Source organism: Tamandua tetradactyla, chromosome 2 (genome assembly GCF_023851605.1).
Source record: "Tamandua tetradactyla isolate mTamTet1 chromosome 2, mTamTet1.pri, whole genome shotgun sequence".
Classification (NCBI taxonomy): domain Eukaryota; kingdom Metazoa; phylum Chordata; class Mammalia; order Pilosa; family Myrmecophagidae; genus Tamandua; species Tamandua tetradactyla.
Window position 1 is genome coordinate 35,107,902 of NC_135328.1, and position 15,415 is coordinate 35,123,316.

Consider the following 15,415-nt stretch of genomic DNA (forward strand, 5'->3'; position numbering starts at 1 on the left):
TATACTCAGCTTCAACAGAAACTGGAGGGCCTGTGCCATAGGGCTGGCCTCTCATCTGGAGGATTGTCCATTCAATGCAGAATATGGAAGCTGAATCTCCGATGAGCTTATCCAGTGGATTCTCTCTCTGCACTATACTGGCGCATGCTTCCCTCTACCCGCAACCAATTTAACCAGACTTTTCAGAAATCAAATTGAATGTGGCTCGGTTGTATGTCAGAATCCAGCGTTTAATCAAGATGTTCAATTAGGAGCAGCTCATCATTGGGAAATTAGACTCAGAAAAAAAATAGAAGGTTTTTTCAAGTGTTTCATCATGTATTTATTAAATACTGTGAACTATACTACCACTGAGAATGCAAAGGTTAAAAAAAAAAGGCTAAATAATAACAGCATTTATTGAGAGTTTAGCATGCTGCTAACACCATGAAGTGCTTTTTGTATGTGTTAACTGTGTGGGTTTGAAACTGTTATGTACCCCAGAAAAGCTGTGTTCTTTTAGTTCAGTCTTTTGGGGCAGACCTATTGTTGGGTGGGTCCTTTAGAATCGGTTGTTTCCATGGAGATGTGATCCACCCATTCAAGCTGGGCCTTAATTAATTTACTAGAGTTCTTATAAGAGTGGAAACGGTGAGCAGAGGGATGAAACCAAGACACAGATGTTTGGAGATGCTAAGCTAAGAGATGAAATGCAGTCTGCCCCGGAGAAGCTAAGTAAGAAAACACAGATGCTTAGAGAGAAAGCCACTAGAAACTGGAGCTGAGGGAGGTGTTTGAAACCAGAAGCTGGGAGAGAAGTACCGTAGACGTCGCCATACGCCTTTCCATGTGACAGAGAACCCCCACCCCCACCCCCCGGCCAACAAGATCGGCCTTTCTTGAGTGAAGGTATTCTCTTTTGGATGCCTTAATTTGGACATGTTCATGTTCTCAGAACTGTAAAATTGTAACTTAATAAACCCCCTTTATAAAAGCCCCCCAAATAAAAATAAAAATAGCAATTTCTTTGTTTCTTCTACCCTATAACGTAGACTGTAGCAAAGCTCACCCGTGTTCCATCTGGGGTGTTGTTATACCTTCCTAATCCTAAAAACAAAATGTGGCTCCTTCGTTGCAAAAGGAGAACCCAAGGCATAATAAGAAAAGGCTGTTAATATCCTCAACTAGACTGGGAATCTGTAGGGCTTCTCCACGGCTTCCCCATTCCATCCCTGAGACCAGCCAGGCCATCTCCCCCCAGTCTAGGGCTCTCCCAGGACCTGAAAGGTGCTTCTGGTCAATGAATGGCTGTTGCCTGAGGGCCTGGACTTGTGTCCCTCGCCCCTCAGGTACTTCCCAATGGTGAAGTTCTCTGGCATAGAGGGGGCTTACTACCTTCTCCCTCAGATCAGGAGTTATTCCCGTTAGAGTTTACCAAGGGGGGTGGGGAGCCTCTTGTTTTGAGAAAGATGTTTCTCCTCCCCAGTCCCCAGGCTTAGAGGCCCCACATTTGCTCAATATCTTTCTAACCTCAATGTCACCTCCACTTTCTCCGGTCCAAGTTTTGCGCCTTCAGAAACCTACTGGATTCTCTGGTGGGCGGGGCCGAGGCGGCTTTTTGCCCTTTTCCAAGATGGTCGCTGCTACCTCTGTGACAGGTCTGGTCACGTGAGCACACCCGGCCTATGAGGTCGCGGGGGCTTGGCCGTCGATTGTCCCTTGCCGGGCGCCGTCCGGAGGCGGCGACCGCCCTTGTCAACCAGAGCCCTAGCGATCATGGCAACGGGCTCGGGCGGGGAGCGCTTGGCGGCGGCCGCGGCGGCAGCTTGGTCGCGGGCCGGGGAGACGGAGCGGCGGCGGCGGCGGCGGTGGCACTGGCCTTGGTACTGGCACCGACCCTGAGCGCCATGCAACCGGGCAGTCCTGAGAGGCAGCAGGCGGCCCAGTGGGAGGCGGAGGCGGCGGCGGCCGAGGTGGCCGCGGCCGAAGCGGAGGCAGCGATGAAACAGGTCCGCGTTGACACGGGCGCAGCCGGAGAGCCGGAGCACAAGATCGGGGAGGAACAGCCCAAGGTCGCCGCCCCGGTACAATCCCGCGCGGCTGAGGAGGGGGACGCCCGCGACTCCACGCGGCAGCTGCCCACGCTCAAGCCGGCGCCCGCGCGGGGCAACTGCGCTCACGGGAAGCCCAGGAGCAAGGGCCGATGCTGCAAGCGGACCTCTGGCCGCCGTTGCGAGGAGTTGCGCGCCCGGAGGCCTGTTACCGTGGACAGCTCCAAGGCCAGGACTTCCCTGGACGCGCTGAAGATCAGCATCCGCCAGCTCAAGTGGAAGGAGGTGAGGCCCGGCCCGGCCGCGTGGGCACAGGGGGGTGGACAGAACAACCTCAGAGGATCCGGCACGGCCCAGGCCGGGTCAGCGGGCATGTGCTGAGCTCCTGCTGTGCACCACGCTGGAGCCTGCTTGTCAGCTGCAAACTGCTCATCCTTCAATGCCTAGCCCCAAAGTCACTTCCTTCAAGAAGGCTTGCCAGTTGACAGGTCAAGTTAGTTGTTCCCTCTTCTGGCTCCCCTGTAGTACTTTATATAGTCTCCAGCGTCAGCACTGGCCTCTTCACATTGTAGTTAAGTATTTATATGTCTGTCTCCATCAGATTGTGAGTCCCTGGGACCAGAGACCCTGTCTCTCTTATTCAGTTGCGTTTTATATATTTAGCACTTATTATGCTACTTGGGCAGTATTAACAGTTTGTACTTTGGAAGCAGGCAGACCTAGGCTCTCACTACACCCTGCCACTTAGCTGTGTGACCTTTGAGCAAGTTGCTTAACCTCTTAAGCCTATTTTCTCCTTTGAAAAGTGAGGTTAATAATATCTGTCTGGTACTTTTGTTAGAAGATTCACTGCTGAGTGATCATAGCACACATATGACTAAATAGCAACTAATCTTAATACCCTCTCTTTTCTCTCCTCCTCCATCATCATTATCAGTGTCATTATCGTTGTCATCAGTGCAGGTGCTATACTTTTTATTCCAGTATTTGGCTAATAGTAGATGGCAGTAAGTGGTGGGGTAAATAAGGAAATGGGTTATTCATCCCAGAACCCATGTTAGACCTGGTGAATGCTGGGATGTAGTACCAATTACACCCAGAAATGCTTGTTGCAGTTGGCTGAGGGGATAAAGTCACTTGACTTTATCTGCGGCACATAAGACTTTTTAACGTGCTTTCAGGGGTATCAACATTGTGATTTAGTGTAGGCAAGTCTGAAGACTTAAACCCAGATGATATGATGGTATCAGGTTATCTGCTACAGGTAATACGAGGACTCTGGTACGTATCTGTACCCTATTGGGTAATTGTTTTATAGAGTTGGAACGTGCAGAGAGATGGCCACAGAAAGGACTGATGTGATCAGAGGGTTAATGTCTTGCCAGAAGTGAGTCATGTCGTTTGGAGGAAAATCAAGAATCAAGTAAGGCAGACTTCCAGATGTATAGGGGGTCCCCACTGAGAAAGTCTAACCCTAGGTGTCAGGATTCCCAGCTTTGGGGCTTTAGGATTCAATGGAGAACTTCTATACCTGGGAAATCTGGGGAAAGTGAGGGAGGGGTCTCAGTTCTGGAGGGTCTGGGTTTCTGGACAGGTTCCTAGGTCCCAGCAAGAGATAGGAAGGCCAGAGCAATAAAAAACTGGAGAATTAGTCAGGGCCACAGTTCTTATAAATCCAGAACATGGGGATTGAAAGTAGGCCATGCAGTCAGACCAGGCTGACTGGCCCTAGCAGGGCCTGTGTGTAGCCCTATGGGAGAGTGACATGAAGTGGGTCAGATCTTGTTCTCCGAGAGAAATGGGCCTAGATGGACTCAGAAGTCAGCAGACATCCATGCCAGTCAGAGTTCATTAGGTCATTCAGTAAATGCCTACTATGGAGGTGCTGAGTTTTGTGCTGAGCCCTGGGAATCAAAGATGCCTGAGATGTGGTTCTTGCCCTCACGGACCTTATTGTTCAGTGAGGATAAAACACAAATAGAAAAATAATTGCAAAAATTACAGGCCCTTTGCCATTGTTTCCTGAAATGCTTCTTTCCCAGTTATTTGTACAGCTTACTTTGTCACTTCTTCAGATATCTGATCAATTGCCACCTCCTCAGAGAGGCCTGGTGATCCCCCTCGCCCTTCCATCAGTCTCCAACCCTTGCGCTTCTGTATTTTTTTCCCCATAGCCCTTAACTCTACTTGATATTATATTATGTATCATTTATTTATTGTCTGTTCCCTCACTAGAATGTAAGCTCCATGAGGGCAGAGGCTTTGCTTTATTTACTGCTGTATCCTCAGGTGCTTGGCACATAGAAATTGCTCAATAAATATTTGTTGAATGGTTGAATAAATTATGTGATGAGTGTTTCTCTGTATATATGTACAGCTCAGTAAAAGTGAAGAGCTGTGGGAGGTAGAGGAGGGGGAACCTCAGGAATGGCTTCCTGGAGCAGATAAGCCTGAACTGAGTTTGGAGTGCCAAAAATGAGTAGGAGTTTGCAAGGGGCCATGGACTTTGTATCCTTGGTAGAGGGAAGAGTATGGGCAAAGAAGAGGTACATTCAGGGCTTTGCAAGTAGTTCACTCTGGGTGGATCATACAGTGGGGAGTGGAAAGGTGAGCACTGAGGCTGGAGTAAGATCACGTGGCATGCTCTGGGATTTGGACTTTTTTTCTGAAAGCTATGTGAACCATTACAAAATTCTATGTTTCTTCCATTTATCAGCTGTGCTACTTAGGGCAAGTCCATTAAACTTTTCAGGCTTCGGTTTTCTTATCTGTAAAGTGGGGGGCAGGAAGAGCTAGTTAGTTGGTTCTATTATGCTCAGTCCACACACTGCTAATGCTAATCTCCATGAGATATTAGCTGCTGAAGCCATCAGGATAGGCAATTTCTCAGGTACTACCTGTATCTGCTGCCATCCCCACTGTCTTTTTCTCTTGCTTAGAAAGCATATTGGCCTGGAAGTGGAAATGCTCATTCTAATATATTGTAAAACACAAATCACTCACAAACGATAAGACTTTACCATTAGATGTGTGATTATTCCCTTGATGTCATTCTTCCCCATTAATCTGTGGGCTCCTGAGGGCACAGGTGTTGTCAGACTTGTGTTCCTAATTGTAGATGGTCAATTAATATTCACCACATGAAAGAATGAAACAGCAGAACTCACATCTCAACTTGACACCCTAGAATCTGTAGTTTGAAAAGTGCCCGATTAGATGAACTTTAAAATTCCTTCCAGCTTTTAGCTATGATTATGCTATTCTTAGTGACTTCTACAAAGTTGAATGTGTGACTAGTAACATATATGTGAATCAGGGACTAACAAAGTACAAACACATGGCTTCTCCAGACCTCAGTTTCCCCATCTGTTACAGAGGTGGTGTTGCATCAGATCATCTCTAAATTACCTCCGAGTGTTGACATTCTGCTGGAAACTAGGGCAGCAAAGGATTTAGCGACAGTGTCCCTTGCGTGTAGCACCGTGTGGTTGCTGCAGGGCTTGTGAATACCTGGTTGGCTGGTTTTGGGGGTGCTTTGGGTAGATAACCCAGTTAAGAAATAAGGTCATGAACAGCAACCAGAGTGTAAATTCTTTTCTCCTTTAGTGGGTGTGTAGTGAGGAAGCCATATAACCTTGTCCACTTAATAGGGCAGTACTGAGGCAACATGTGAATTCAGAAGTTTGTTCAGCTACAGGGCATGATCTCTCCACATGCATTTTACAGCAACAACAGCAGTAATAATAATGAAGCTTTACTCTGTGTCAGGCACTGTTCTAAGTGCTTTACCTATGTAAAATTATTTGATTCTCACAACAACCCAAAAAATGTCTACTGTCTCCATTTTACAGGTGAGGAAGTTGAAGTACACTGAAGTATTTTTAATGATAGGAGATAGCCAGGTTAAAGTAGAATGGGTAAAGGGCATTCTTAACAGAGTATGAACAAAGGCAGGGAATGTCAGCCTGGTTTTCTACACAGGATGAGATGACAGAAGCTTAGGGAGCATGCAAGAGAGAGGAGAGGATGAAGCAGGAGCTTGGTCATGGAAGGCTTTGAAGACCATGCCAAGAAGCTTGTGATTCTGACTGAATTGGGTCACAGATTGCTTGCCATATATAGACTGAACCTCCCTTGCCTACTCTTCTTCTGTCCCAAGTGAAGCACGCCAACTCTCTGATGATTCAGTTTTCAGTCATATCCATTCTGGGTCATGTCGATTTTAACTGAAACTGCAATGTCAAATTTGTTTCTCAAAGGGAAGATTTACAGATGTTAACCCTGTGAACTTGTAGATAAGACTAAAGGTTTATTTTAGAATAGTAAAATTGTGTTTATAAGATCACCACTGAAGCTGCTACATGAAAGAGAGGGATGGTTCCTAGGTCATAGTAGATGCTCAATAAATATTTACAGAATCTCACGGTCCTCTTCCAGTCACATGAGCTTTTCTCCCCATTCCTTACCATATTGTTTTGCAATTTTGCTACTCTCATTAAAGAACACCTTAGAGAAAAGAACACCATGGAGAATAGATGCCACTATTGCCGTGAGCTGCCCTCCTTGGAGATACAGATTGTGTATATGTGTACAGTGGTGCCATGGACACCAACTAACATGAACGAGAATGCTGAGAGACTTAATAGAGGTACTTTTGTTGATAATAATTTGCATAAGCCCCTGCTCCAAGATCTATTATAGCGTAATCTCTTTGTTTCAGAGACTACAAACCATGCCTTGTTTTCTGGAGTGTATCTAGTCTTTGTTCTGAACATGTATACACTTATTATATTTCTAATGTATACACTATTTATAGCTTTATAATTTTGTTTACTGCTTATTAAATATCTATTATGTGCTAAGCATTGTTCTAAGTGCTTTATGTGCATTAAATATCATATCGAGCATTTACTGTGGATTATTTTCTTTAATCTTCACAGCAAACCTCTGAAGTAGATCCTAATGTCATCTCCAACTTACAGTTGGTGAATCTGAGGTTTAGAGAGGAAGGCTGGAACAGGAATAGCCCACTGCCACACATCTAACAAGTGACAGAACCTCGCAGGGCTGTATTCATAGCCAGCACACAATTCTATTCCATCTTCTGTGCTAATCCTTTGCTAAAAACTGTCCTGCAGGGAAGTATTCCATCATTATTATCATCCCCAGGTAACAATGAAAATACTGAGGTGGACACAGCAAATAAGTGGTTGAGTCAGGGTTCAAACAGTAGTCTGTTTTGTTCTAGAGCCTGCTTTTAGGTGTATTTTATAATTCTCCACTTCCAGGCCTATATCATTCCTTATTTAACCTACTCCTCTCAAATGACAGCAGAGTTGCTCAGAACCAGAAGAGCAATATTGCAAATAGAATTTAAAATAAAACACACTGATCTATATTCTGCTTGGCAGAAGGAGTATTTGGTGCCTGGTCCTTGAAAATCCTATCTTACTGTTGCCCACAGAAGAGAAACGATTCCTGTGCCATTTAACTAGCCAAGTTACCTTGCTCCTCCGTGGAATGTGAACTTACTTTTGAATCGCTCTGCCTCAAATTCCTTCTGAAAGGAGGCTGAGAATGAAATAAAAAATTGGATAGTTTAACGTTCCTTTTCTAGTTTCGTTGTGATTTACTTCCCTTTTTTCGAAAACAGCAATACATTAAAGAACAGTTTATGTTCTACTCCATCAAATATTCTGCTTCAACAGCCATGTTATTTTAATGTCTGTAATCCACCAGAATTTTTCCTTGCCAAGTTAAGCTTGCCATACTGTAAAAATCACAATTCAGTCCTACTGTTATTTGAACAATAAAATATGTGTAATACCTTCATGAATCCATACTAACTCCTTAAACAGTCCTTCAAAAGACAATAAATTCCAGGAGCTCAAATTCAAGTTCTATAAATATGACAAAATTTTGGTTTTCAGCAGGTGTTGCAATTGTTAGAGATGTTTTCCATGTTACAAAAATACACTGTGTACAGTGTCTCAATTTTGTTAGCAATCTGGATTCTAGTTTTCTATCAGGAGAAGTTGAATGCAAAAATCTAATATATTTTATTTTTCTTTTAAATCTGTTCCTTTAGAAGAATATATTGTAAAAGTAATTGACCACTGTTTACATGTCTTCTCTAAAGGGAAAATATTGTATCTTGGAATTAGTATGGGCTTTGGAATCAGACAGATGTCACCACACTGTCTGTGTGACTAAACTGACTGTGTCCTAAATACAGAATCTCTCTGAGCCTTAGATTCTTCATCTGTAAAAATGGTTAGTAATACATTATTTTGCAGAATTTTTATGAGATTGTATGAGGGGTATATGTAAGGTGCCTTAACCTAATACTGGACACCTAGTAGATACTTAATGCTTTTTCCTTCTGTAGGGTAATTATAAACATTAGTTATTTGATCTTTTTTTTTAGAAACTAGAAATAACTATTATAGAATTTAGTCTTCACAGAAAGAGCACTGGTTAAAAGGACAGATATTGAATCACTTAAATTTTTTGAATCATTTAACAAATATTTTTGAGACCTGCTTTATGGCAGGCTATCATTTGGACTCTTAGGATATAGCAGATAAAAAACACATAAAGATTGCTGTGAGATAAGGGGCAGTTACATTTTAAATGAATGCTAACACTTGATATGTAGTCTAGATTTTAAAATTTATGTTTTAATAATACCGATTTAAAGGTTTTTTTTTCTTTTTAATTTCTAATTGATTATACTTTTGGAGGTTTATGAATTTAACTGAAATTTTTTAAAGCCTCCATTTTGGACCTGGTACCTATTTTATACTTCAGTGTATTAGTTATATACATCACCATGGGGAACTTATTTTGGCTATTTGAGTGACATCATATCTTAACCTTTGTGTTCACGAACAAATAAGGCAACTAGTTCATAGGTGCAAACTGAGGTGGTTGGATGTGAATATATAACCCATTAGCTGCATGGGGAAGATGTGAGTTTCCTGAGTTGGTTTCTTTGAACCACTATTTAGTCATTTTTATAAATGCTTTGTAAGTCATAGCAGGCACTTTTGGCAGCGCCTTCTCTTCTCCCATCTGCTTCTATGTCCTCTGAATAAAAACTCTTCATCCTCAGTGAAGCTGAGCAAATAGGGACATTGCATATAGTTTTAATTTTCAAGTAAGTCCCTCAGTACATCTTCCTAGAACTCCTAGGAAGGCCAGTTTTCATTGTTGTTATTTATGTCCATAGAGAAAATTTTTTCTTATTGTGTAGAACTGTGGCTTATTGGAATTTTTAAAAAAGCCACAATGAAATATTCTAGACATCTTAGATTATTTACAAATACCACTGTAAAAAATTCTAAAAGTAATATGTGCTTATAAAAATTATACAATTCCCAAAAATATGAAATGAAAACTGAAACTCCCCATTCTTTGTGCCCTTCCCCTTCCCTCTTTCCCTCTAATCCTACTCCCTAACACCACCGGGTTACGGTTTTGTAAGTGCCTTTCCAAATTTTTTTTTTCTTGCTGCTGTGTAACAGGACTGGTTAAGTTGTGCCGTTCTAACAATCACAAAATAGCAATGACTTAATACAACAGAAGTTTAATTCTTATTTACATTTTATGTCCAATGCCCGTTTGGGGTAGGAATTAGGGAGAGAGGGCTCCCATCATCCTGCCTATTCTGAGACCCAGGCTTCTGTCGGGGCAGGACACAGGCTTCCATGAGATCACTGAGGGGAAGGGAATGTGGCAAATGGCTTGCTGCCTCTTCTACCTGGAAGTGACAGATACCATCTGCTCACATTTCATTCCCCAAAGCAAATGACATGGCTGAGTCTAACCTCAGAGGGGGTGGGGATATGCAGTCCTACCAAGTGGGTGTAAAGAAGAGAATCAAAATATTTGGTGAGTTACACTGACTCCTGGGGTATGAAACATATGCAGAGATATGTCTATATTCTATATAGATGTAAATAATTTATTTTTATCAAAATGCTGCAGTTATACTATATATATTGTGTATATGGCAATTGCATTTTTTAGCAGTACATCATGGACATTTTTCTATGTTAGTAGGTATAGATTTGTTTCATTTAAATAACAACCTCATAATCCATTTTATGGTTTTATTGTGATTTATTTAAAAATCCCCTAGTATGGATGTTATCTCCATATTTTTTCTGTGTAAACAAATAGTGGTATAATAAACATCACTTTTCAGACAATAAGGGTATACTTGTGAAAATACTTTTGTAAGATAAATTCCTAGGAATTTTTGGGTCAAAGGGTATATACATTTTATATTTTAATTGTTACTACCAAATTGCCACTAGCTATGTCTGAGAGTGACTGTTTTTTCTTATCTCCTCCAGTGCTAGATACAACTAATCTAAATCTTTGCCAAACTGATAGGTAAAAATAAGCTCCTTTAATTTACATTTCTCTTATTATTAACAAGATTGAGCTTTTTTACATAAGGGTATTAGTCATTTATATTGCTTCATTGTGAATTTTTTTTTTTGATCTTTTGGGCTATTTATGTTTTTCTTATTGGTTTGTAAGGTTTCTTTAAATATTATGAATAGTCACTTTTTGTCTCATATGTGTTGTAAATATCTCCCTCCTGTTGGTTATTTATCTGACAGCTAATCATTTCCCTTGTATGATCTACACTGTTATAATAAAAAACATTTTTTCCTTTCCCATATACTTAAAGCAGTCTTTAACTATTATTGACTTTTAACTTAAAAGGGCAGAGTTAAAAACAGTTCTACCTTCAGGTGCTATTTAACTTCTAGCGAATTACAGGCTGTGTGGAGAGACTTGGGGTTTTAAATTTCTGTGGAAATGTATATTATGTGTGAAATTCTAACATAAATTTATCTAATTTGACTTTTTATGCATCAAGTATTGTAGATTTCATTATTTCTGTTTTATAGATGTCAGTGTGGTGTACAGTTAGAGCTGGGTTTGAATCTCACTACTAATAGTTCTGTCACATGGGACATTATGATACTTAAACAGTTGTCCTATTTTAACAACATGTTGTGCTTATACCAAGTAAGTGTTCTGTTTCAACTCTCCTGCTTTTAAGAGGGATTAATCGGCAGAGGGCTTATTTCTAGTGTGAGAATGAGAGGCTGGGTCTCCTGGCTCTCAGGCTGTCTTGTTTCGATATCAGATCAGACTGATTGTCTGAATACAGTATGAGTTTTTTGCCCTTTGGAAATAAGACCATCTGAAATTAGTATTTACTTGTCATTCAGTGCAGAACTTAGCTTTGAGTCTTGTTGTTAGTTTTATTTAAAAAACACATTTCTCACTTATAAAAGTAACCCTTGTCCCTTGTTAAAAATATTAAAAATTTGGAAAAATGGGAAAAAAATTGTAATCTCACAATGGAGATCAATCATTGTTTTCATTTTGAAGGATTTCCGCCCAGTATTCTTCTAGGCATATGTTTTGATGTTTTACAAAGCTGGTATAATTTTGTTATGTTTACATTAATGCCCAAATTATAATGTAAGCATTTCTTATACTATGCAAACTTTTCATAAATGTCTCTTTTTGGGGGGGCGGGGGTTTACATGGTCTGGGAATTGAATTCTGGTCTCCCGCATGGAAGGTGAGAGCATTCTACCACTGAACCATCATAAATGTTATTTTAATTGCTGCAAAATATCTCATTCTGTAGAATATGTTTCATTATTTATTTTTTCTGATATTGAATGCTTAAATTGATTCCACTATTAATAATTTTCCTGGAGTGCTTCTTTATACATAAAGCCTTTCCTATATTTCATATTACTTTTTTAGTATAACTTTCCAGAAATGAAATGATTGGGCCAAAGAACATATACATTTTAAGCCTTTTGAAGTGGATCGCCAACTGCTTTCTGAAAGGCTTATAGCAATTTAGACTCAACAGTGCATGAGAGTGCCTTTAAGTACATACTTACATACTTTTTTTTATATGCTGTATGGCGGGGTTACATTTCATTATTTTTCCATGTGAGTAGACTGTTACTGCAGCAATATTTGTTGAATTTTTTGTTTGTTTGCTTTGTTTTAGGGGAAGTGTATGGACTGGGAATTGAACCCGGGTCTCCCACATGGCAGGCGAGAATTCTACCACTGAACTACTCTTGCACCCCCTATAAGTACATACTTTTGAAACATACACAATTACAGGAGAAGAAAGTGAAACAAATGAATTATCTTCGCCAAATATTTAATTCTAATCATCAGTGCCTAATTCAAAGCAGGGCACTGCTTTGAATTTTTTTTTTAAAGCTTTTTTCTTGTATAGTATATACAAAGCAAAGAAATAAAAAAGCAATAGTTTTCAAAGCACTCTTTAACAAGTACTTACAGGACAGATCCCAGCGTTTGTCTTGGGCTACCTTAAAATCCTGTCATATTTTTCCTTTTAGCTGCTCCATAATATAGGAGGCTAGAGGGCTTAAATATTTTTTTATCATCACACTCAACTTTTTTTCCTTCCCTTTTTGTGAAAAATAACATATATTAAAAAAAAGCTATAAATTTCAAAGCACAGCACCACAATTATTTGTAGAATATTTTTCAGAGTTTGACATCAGTTACAGTTCCACAATTTTAGGTTTTTACTTCTAGCTGTTCTAAAATACTGGACACAAAAAGAGATATCAGTGTAATGATTCAGCATTCATATTCATTTGTTAAATCCTATATTCTCTGTATAACTCCACCACCACCTTTGATCTTTCCATCCCTTTCTTTAGCGGTGTTTGGGTTATAGCGATTCTAAGTTTTTCATCTTAGAAGGGTCTGTTACTAATATGAGGTCGGGAGATGGATCTATGTGATGTTCTGGAGAGGCTGGGCTAGGTTTCAGGACTTATCTGGACCAGGGACCCACCTGGAGGTTGTAGGTTTCTGGAAAGTTACTCTAGTGCCTGGAACACTTGTGGAATCTTATATATTGCCTTAGGTGTTTTTAGGTTTGGCTGGAATGGTCTTGATTGGGGTTTGGCAGGTTATGATAGGTAGCAAGGGCTAACTGAAGCTTGTGTAAGAGCAACCTCCTGAGTAGCCTCTCTACTTTATTTGAACTCTTTTTACCACTGAAACTTTATTAGTTACACTTCTTTTCCCTCTTTTAGGCAGGATGGAATTATTGATCCCACAGTGCCAGGTCCAAAGCAGGGCATTTTTAAAATGCGTTTTATTGAGATATATTCACACACTATATAAACCATCTGAAGAATCAATGGCTCACAGGATCATCACATAGTGTGCATTCATCACCATGATCAATTTTAGAACATTTTCATTACTCCAAAAAAGGAAATAAAAAGAAAAAAGAAAATCCCAAACAACCCATACTTCTTTTCCCCACCTGTTATTCACCCCTAACTTTGACCCATAGTATTGGTGTGGTACATTTGTTAAGTCGATGAAAGAATATTAAGATATTACTGTTAGGGTGGGCCACGGTCAAATACTTGCCTGGAATGCCAGAGGACCTGGGTTCATTTCTCGGTACCTGCTCATGTATTAAAAAAAAGATATTACTGTTAACTATAGTCCATAGTTTGCAGTAGGTGCATTTTTTTTTCATATGCTCCTCTATTATTAGCTCCTAATACTAGTGTCCTACATTTGTTCTGGTTCATGAAATAAATTTTAAATATTTGTACAGTTAATCATAGTCATTTTCCACCACAAGATTCACTGCGTTATACATCCCCATTTTTAGCCTCCATCTTTCCTTCTGGTGACATACATGACTCTAAACTTCCCCTTTCCACCACATCCACCAACAATTCAGCACTTTTAATTATTCTCACAATAATGCAAAGCAGGGCATTTTTGTTGTGGCTATTTTGGTGCAACCATTGTGTCTAAATTGATATACTTATATCAAAGTATAAACTCACTCTTTTTTAATTTTCAAATGATCTCTTCAGTAGATATGTGTGACTCCCTATCCTTAATCCTCTCCCTACATCTAACTCCTTACCTCATTCCCGATCTCTTATCTATGGGGTAAGGCATTTCACACACATTTGGGTAATCAAACTGCTTTAAGTTTCAGAAGATTATTAAATTTTGTCAAAATGTCTCTAAGTGTCAAAAATAGGTTAGTAATGGGAAATCTGTATTTTATGCATGCTTTTTCTGTAAACCTGCAACTTGTCTAATAAAAATGATTCTGGTATATGTATATATATAAAGGGTACATCAAAAGCTGTATTAAAATGTCAGATGCCATCATCAACCATTAAGGAAATTCAAATCAAAACCACAATGAAATATAGGATGGCTATAAAAAAGACAGATAAGTGTTAGCAAGGATGTGGAGAAATTGGAACTCTCATAGACACATGGTGGGAGTGTAAAATGATGCAGCCGCTGTGGAAAACAGTTCCTCAAAACGTTAAACATAGAATTACCATATTATCCAGCAATTCTACTGCCAGATATATACTCAAGAGAAAGGAAAATATATGTCTACACCAAAACATATTCGCTAATATTCATAGTAGCTTTAGTTATAACAGTCCAAAAATAGGAACAACCCAAATGGCCATCAACTGATGAAAGGATAAATAAGCTGTCGAGTATCCATTCTAATGGAATATTATTCAGCCATAAAAAAGGAAGAACTGATGTATGCTACAGTGTGGATGAACCTTAAAAACATTAAGTGAAAGAGCCAGTCACAAATGACCACATATTATGTGATTCCATTTATATGAAATGTTCTGGATAGGCAAATCTATAGAGAGACAGAAAGTCAATTAGTGATTGCCTAGAGCTGGAGCGGGTAAGCATCAGAGGTATGGGGAATGGGAGTGACTGTTAATGAGTAAAGTAGGTTTTGGGGGGTGATAAAAAGGTCCTAAAACTCTACTAAAATTGAATTGTACATTTTACATAGGCAAATTGTAATTCTCAATAGTGTTTTTGATTTGTTTGTTTTTGTTTTGCATCAATAGTGTTTTAAAAACATCACATACCTATCCAGTTCTCATCATTGACCAGTACCTGTCTTCTAGGTAGCAACTGGAAATATGCTTCAGGGACTCATAAATTCAATGCTAGCCACCCCCCACCCCACCCCCAATTTTGCATTGTAACATTGCCTATTATAGGTACATTGACGCCTTAGCTACTTGTATCTAATGGGATCCTGTCCTTGTGGCAAAGAGTAGTGGTTGCTGTAGCAGCACTACAAACTTTGTTCATAAGAGTGAGTTGTCCGCGACTTCTCGCTCAGCGTCAAGCCCCCGGCCGGCGGGTGAGACAATGAGGAGAGACAGAGAGACGCAGACAAATCCGCGCTGGTGAGAAACACAGATCCAAGACACGTAGCAGTTGTAAGCACAGACCTTTACTGGAGTTAAGCTTGC

General features: G+C 40.1%; 1 protein-coding gene across 7 annotated transcripts in view; it reads left to right on the forward strand.

Annotated features, from left to right (window-relative positions):
- Positions 1 to 1,860: 1,860 nt before the first annotated feature.
- The window catches only part of TTLL11 (tubulin tyrosine ligase like 11), a 272,555-nt gene continuing 259,000 nt past the window's right edge, over positions 1,861 to 15,415 (forward strand). For all 7 annotated transcript variants that reach the window (XM_077143052.1, XM_077143054.1, XM_077143063.1 and 4 more), the window contains exon 1: positions 1,861 to 2,315. In XM_077143052.1, coding sequence (XP_076999167.1) covers positions 1,887 to 2,315 — 429 coding nt within the window. In that variant the 5' untranslated portion in view covers positions 1,861 to 1,886. The remainder of the gene's footprint in view (positions 2,316 to 15,415) is intronic.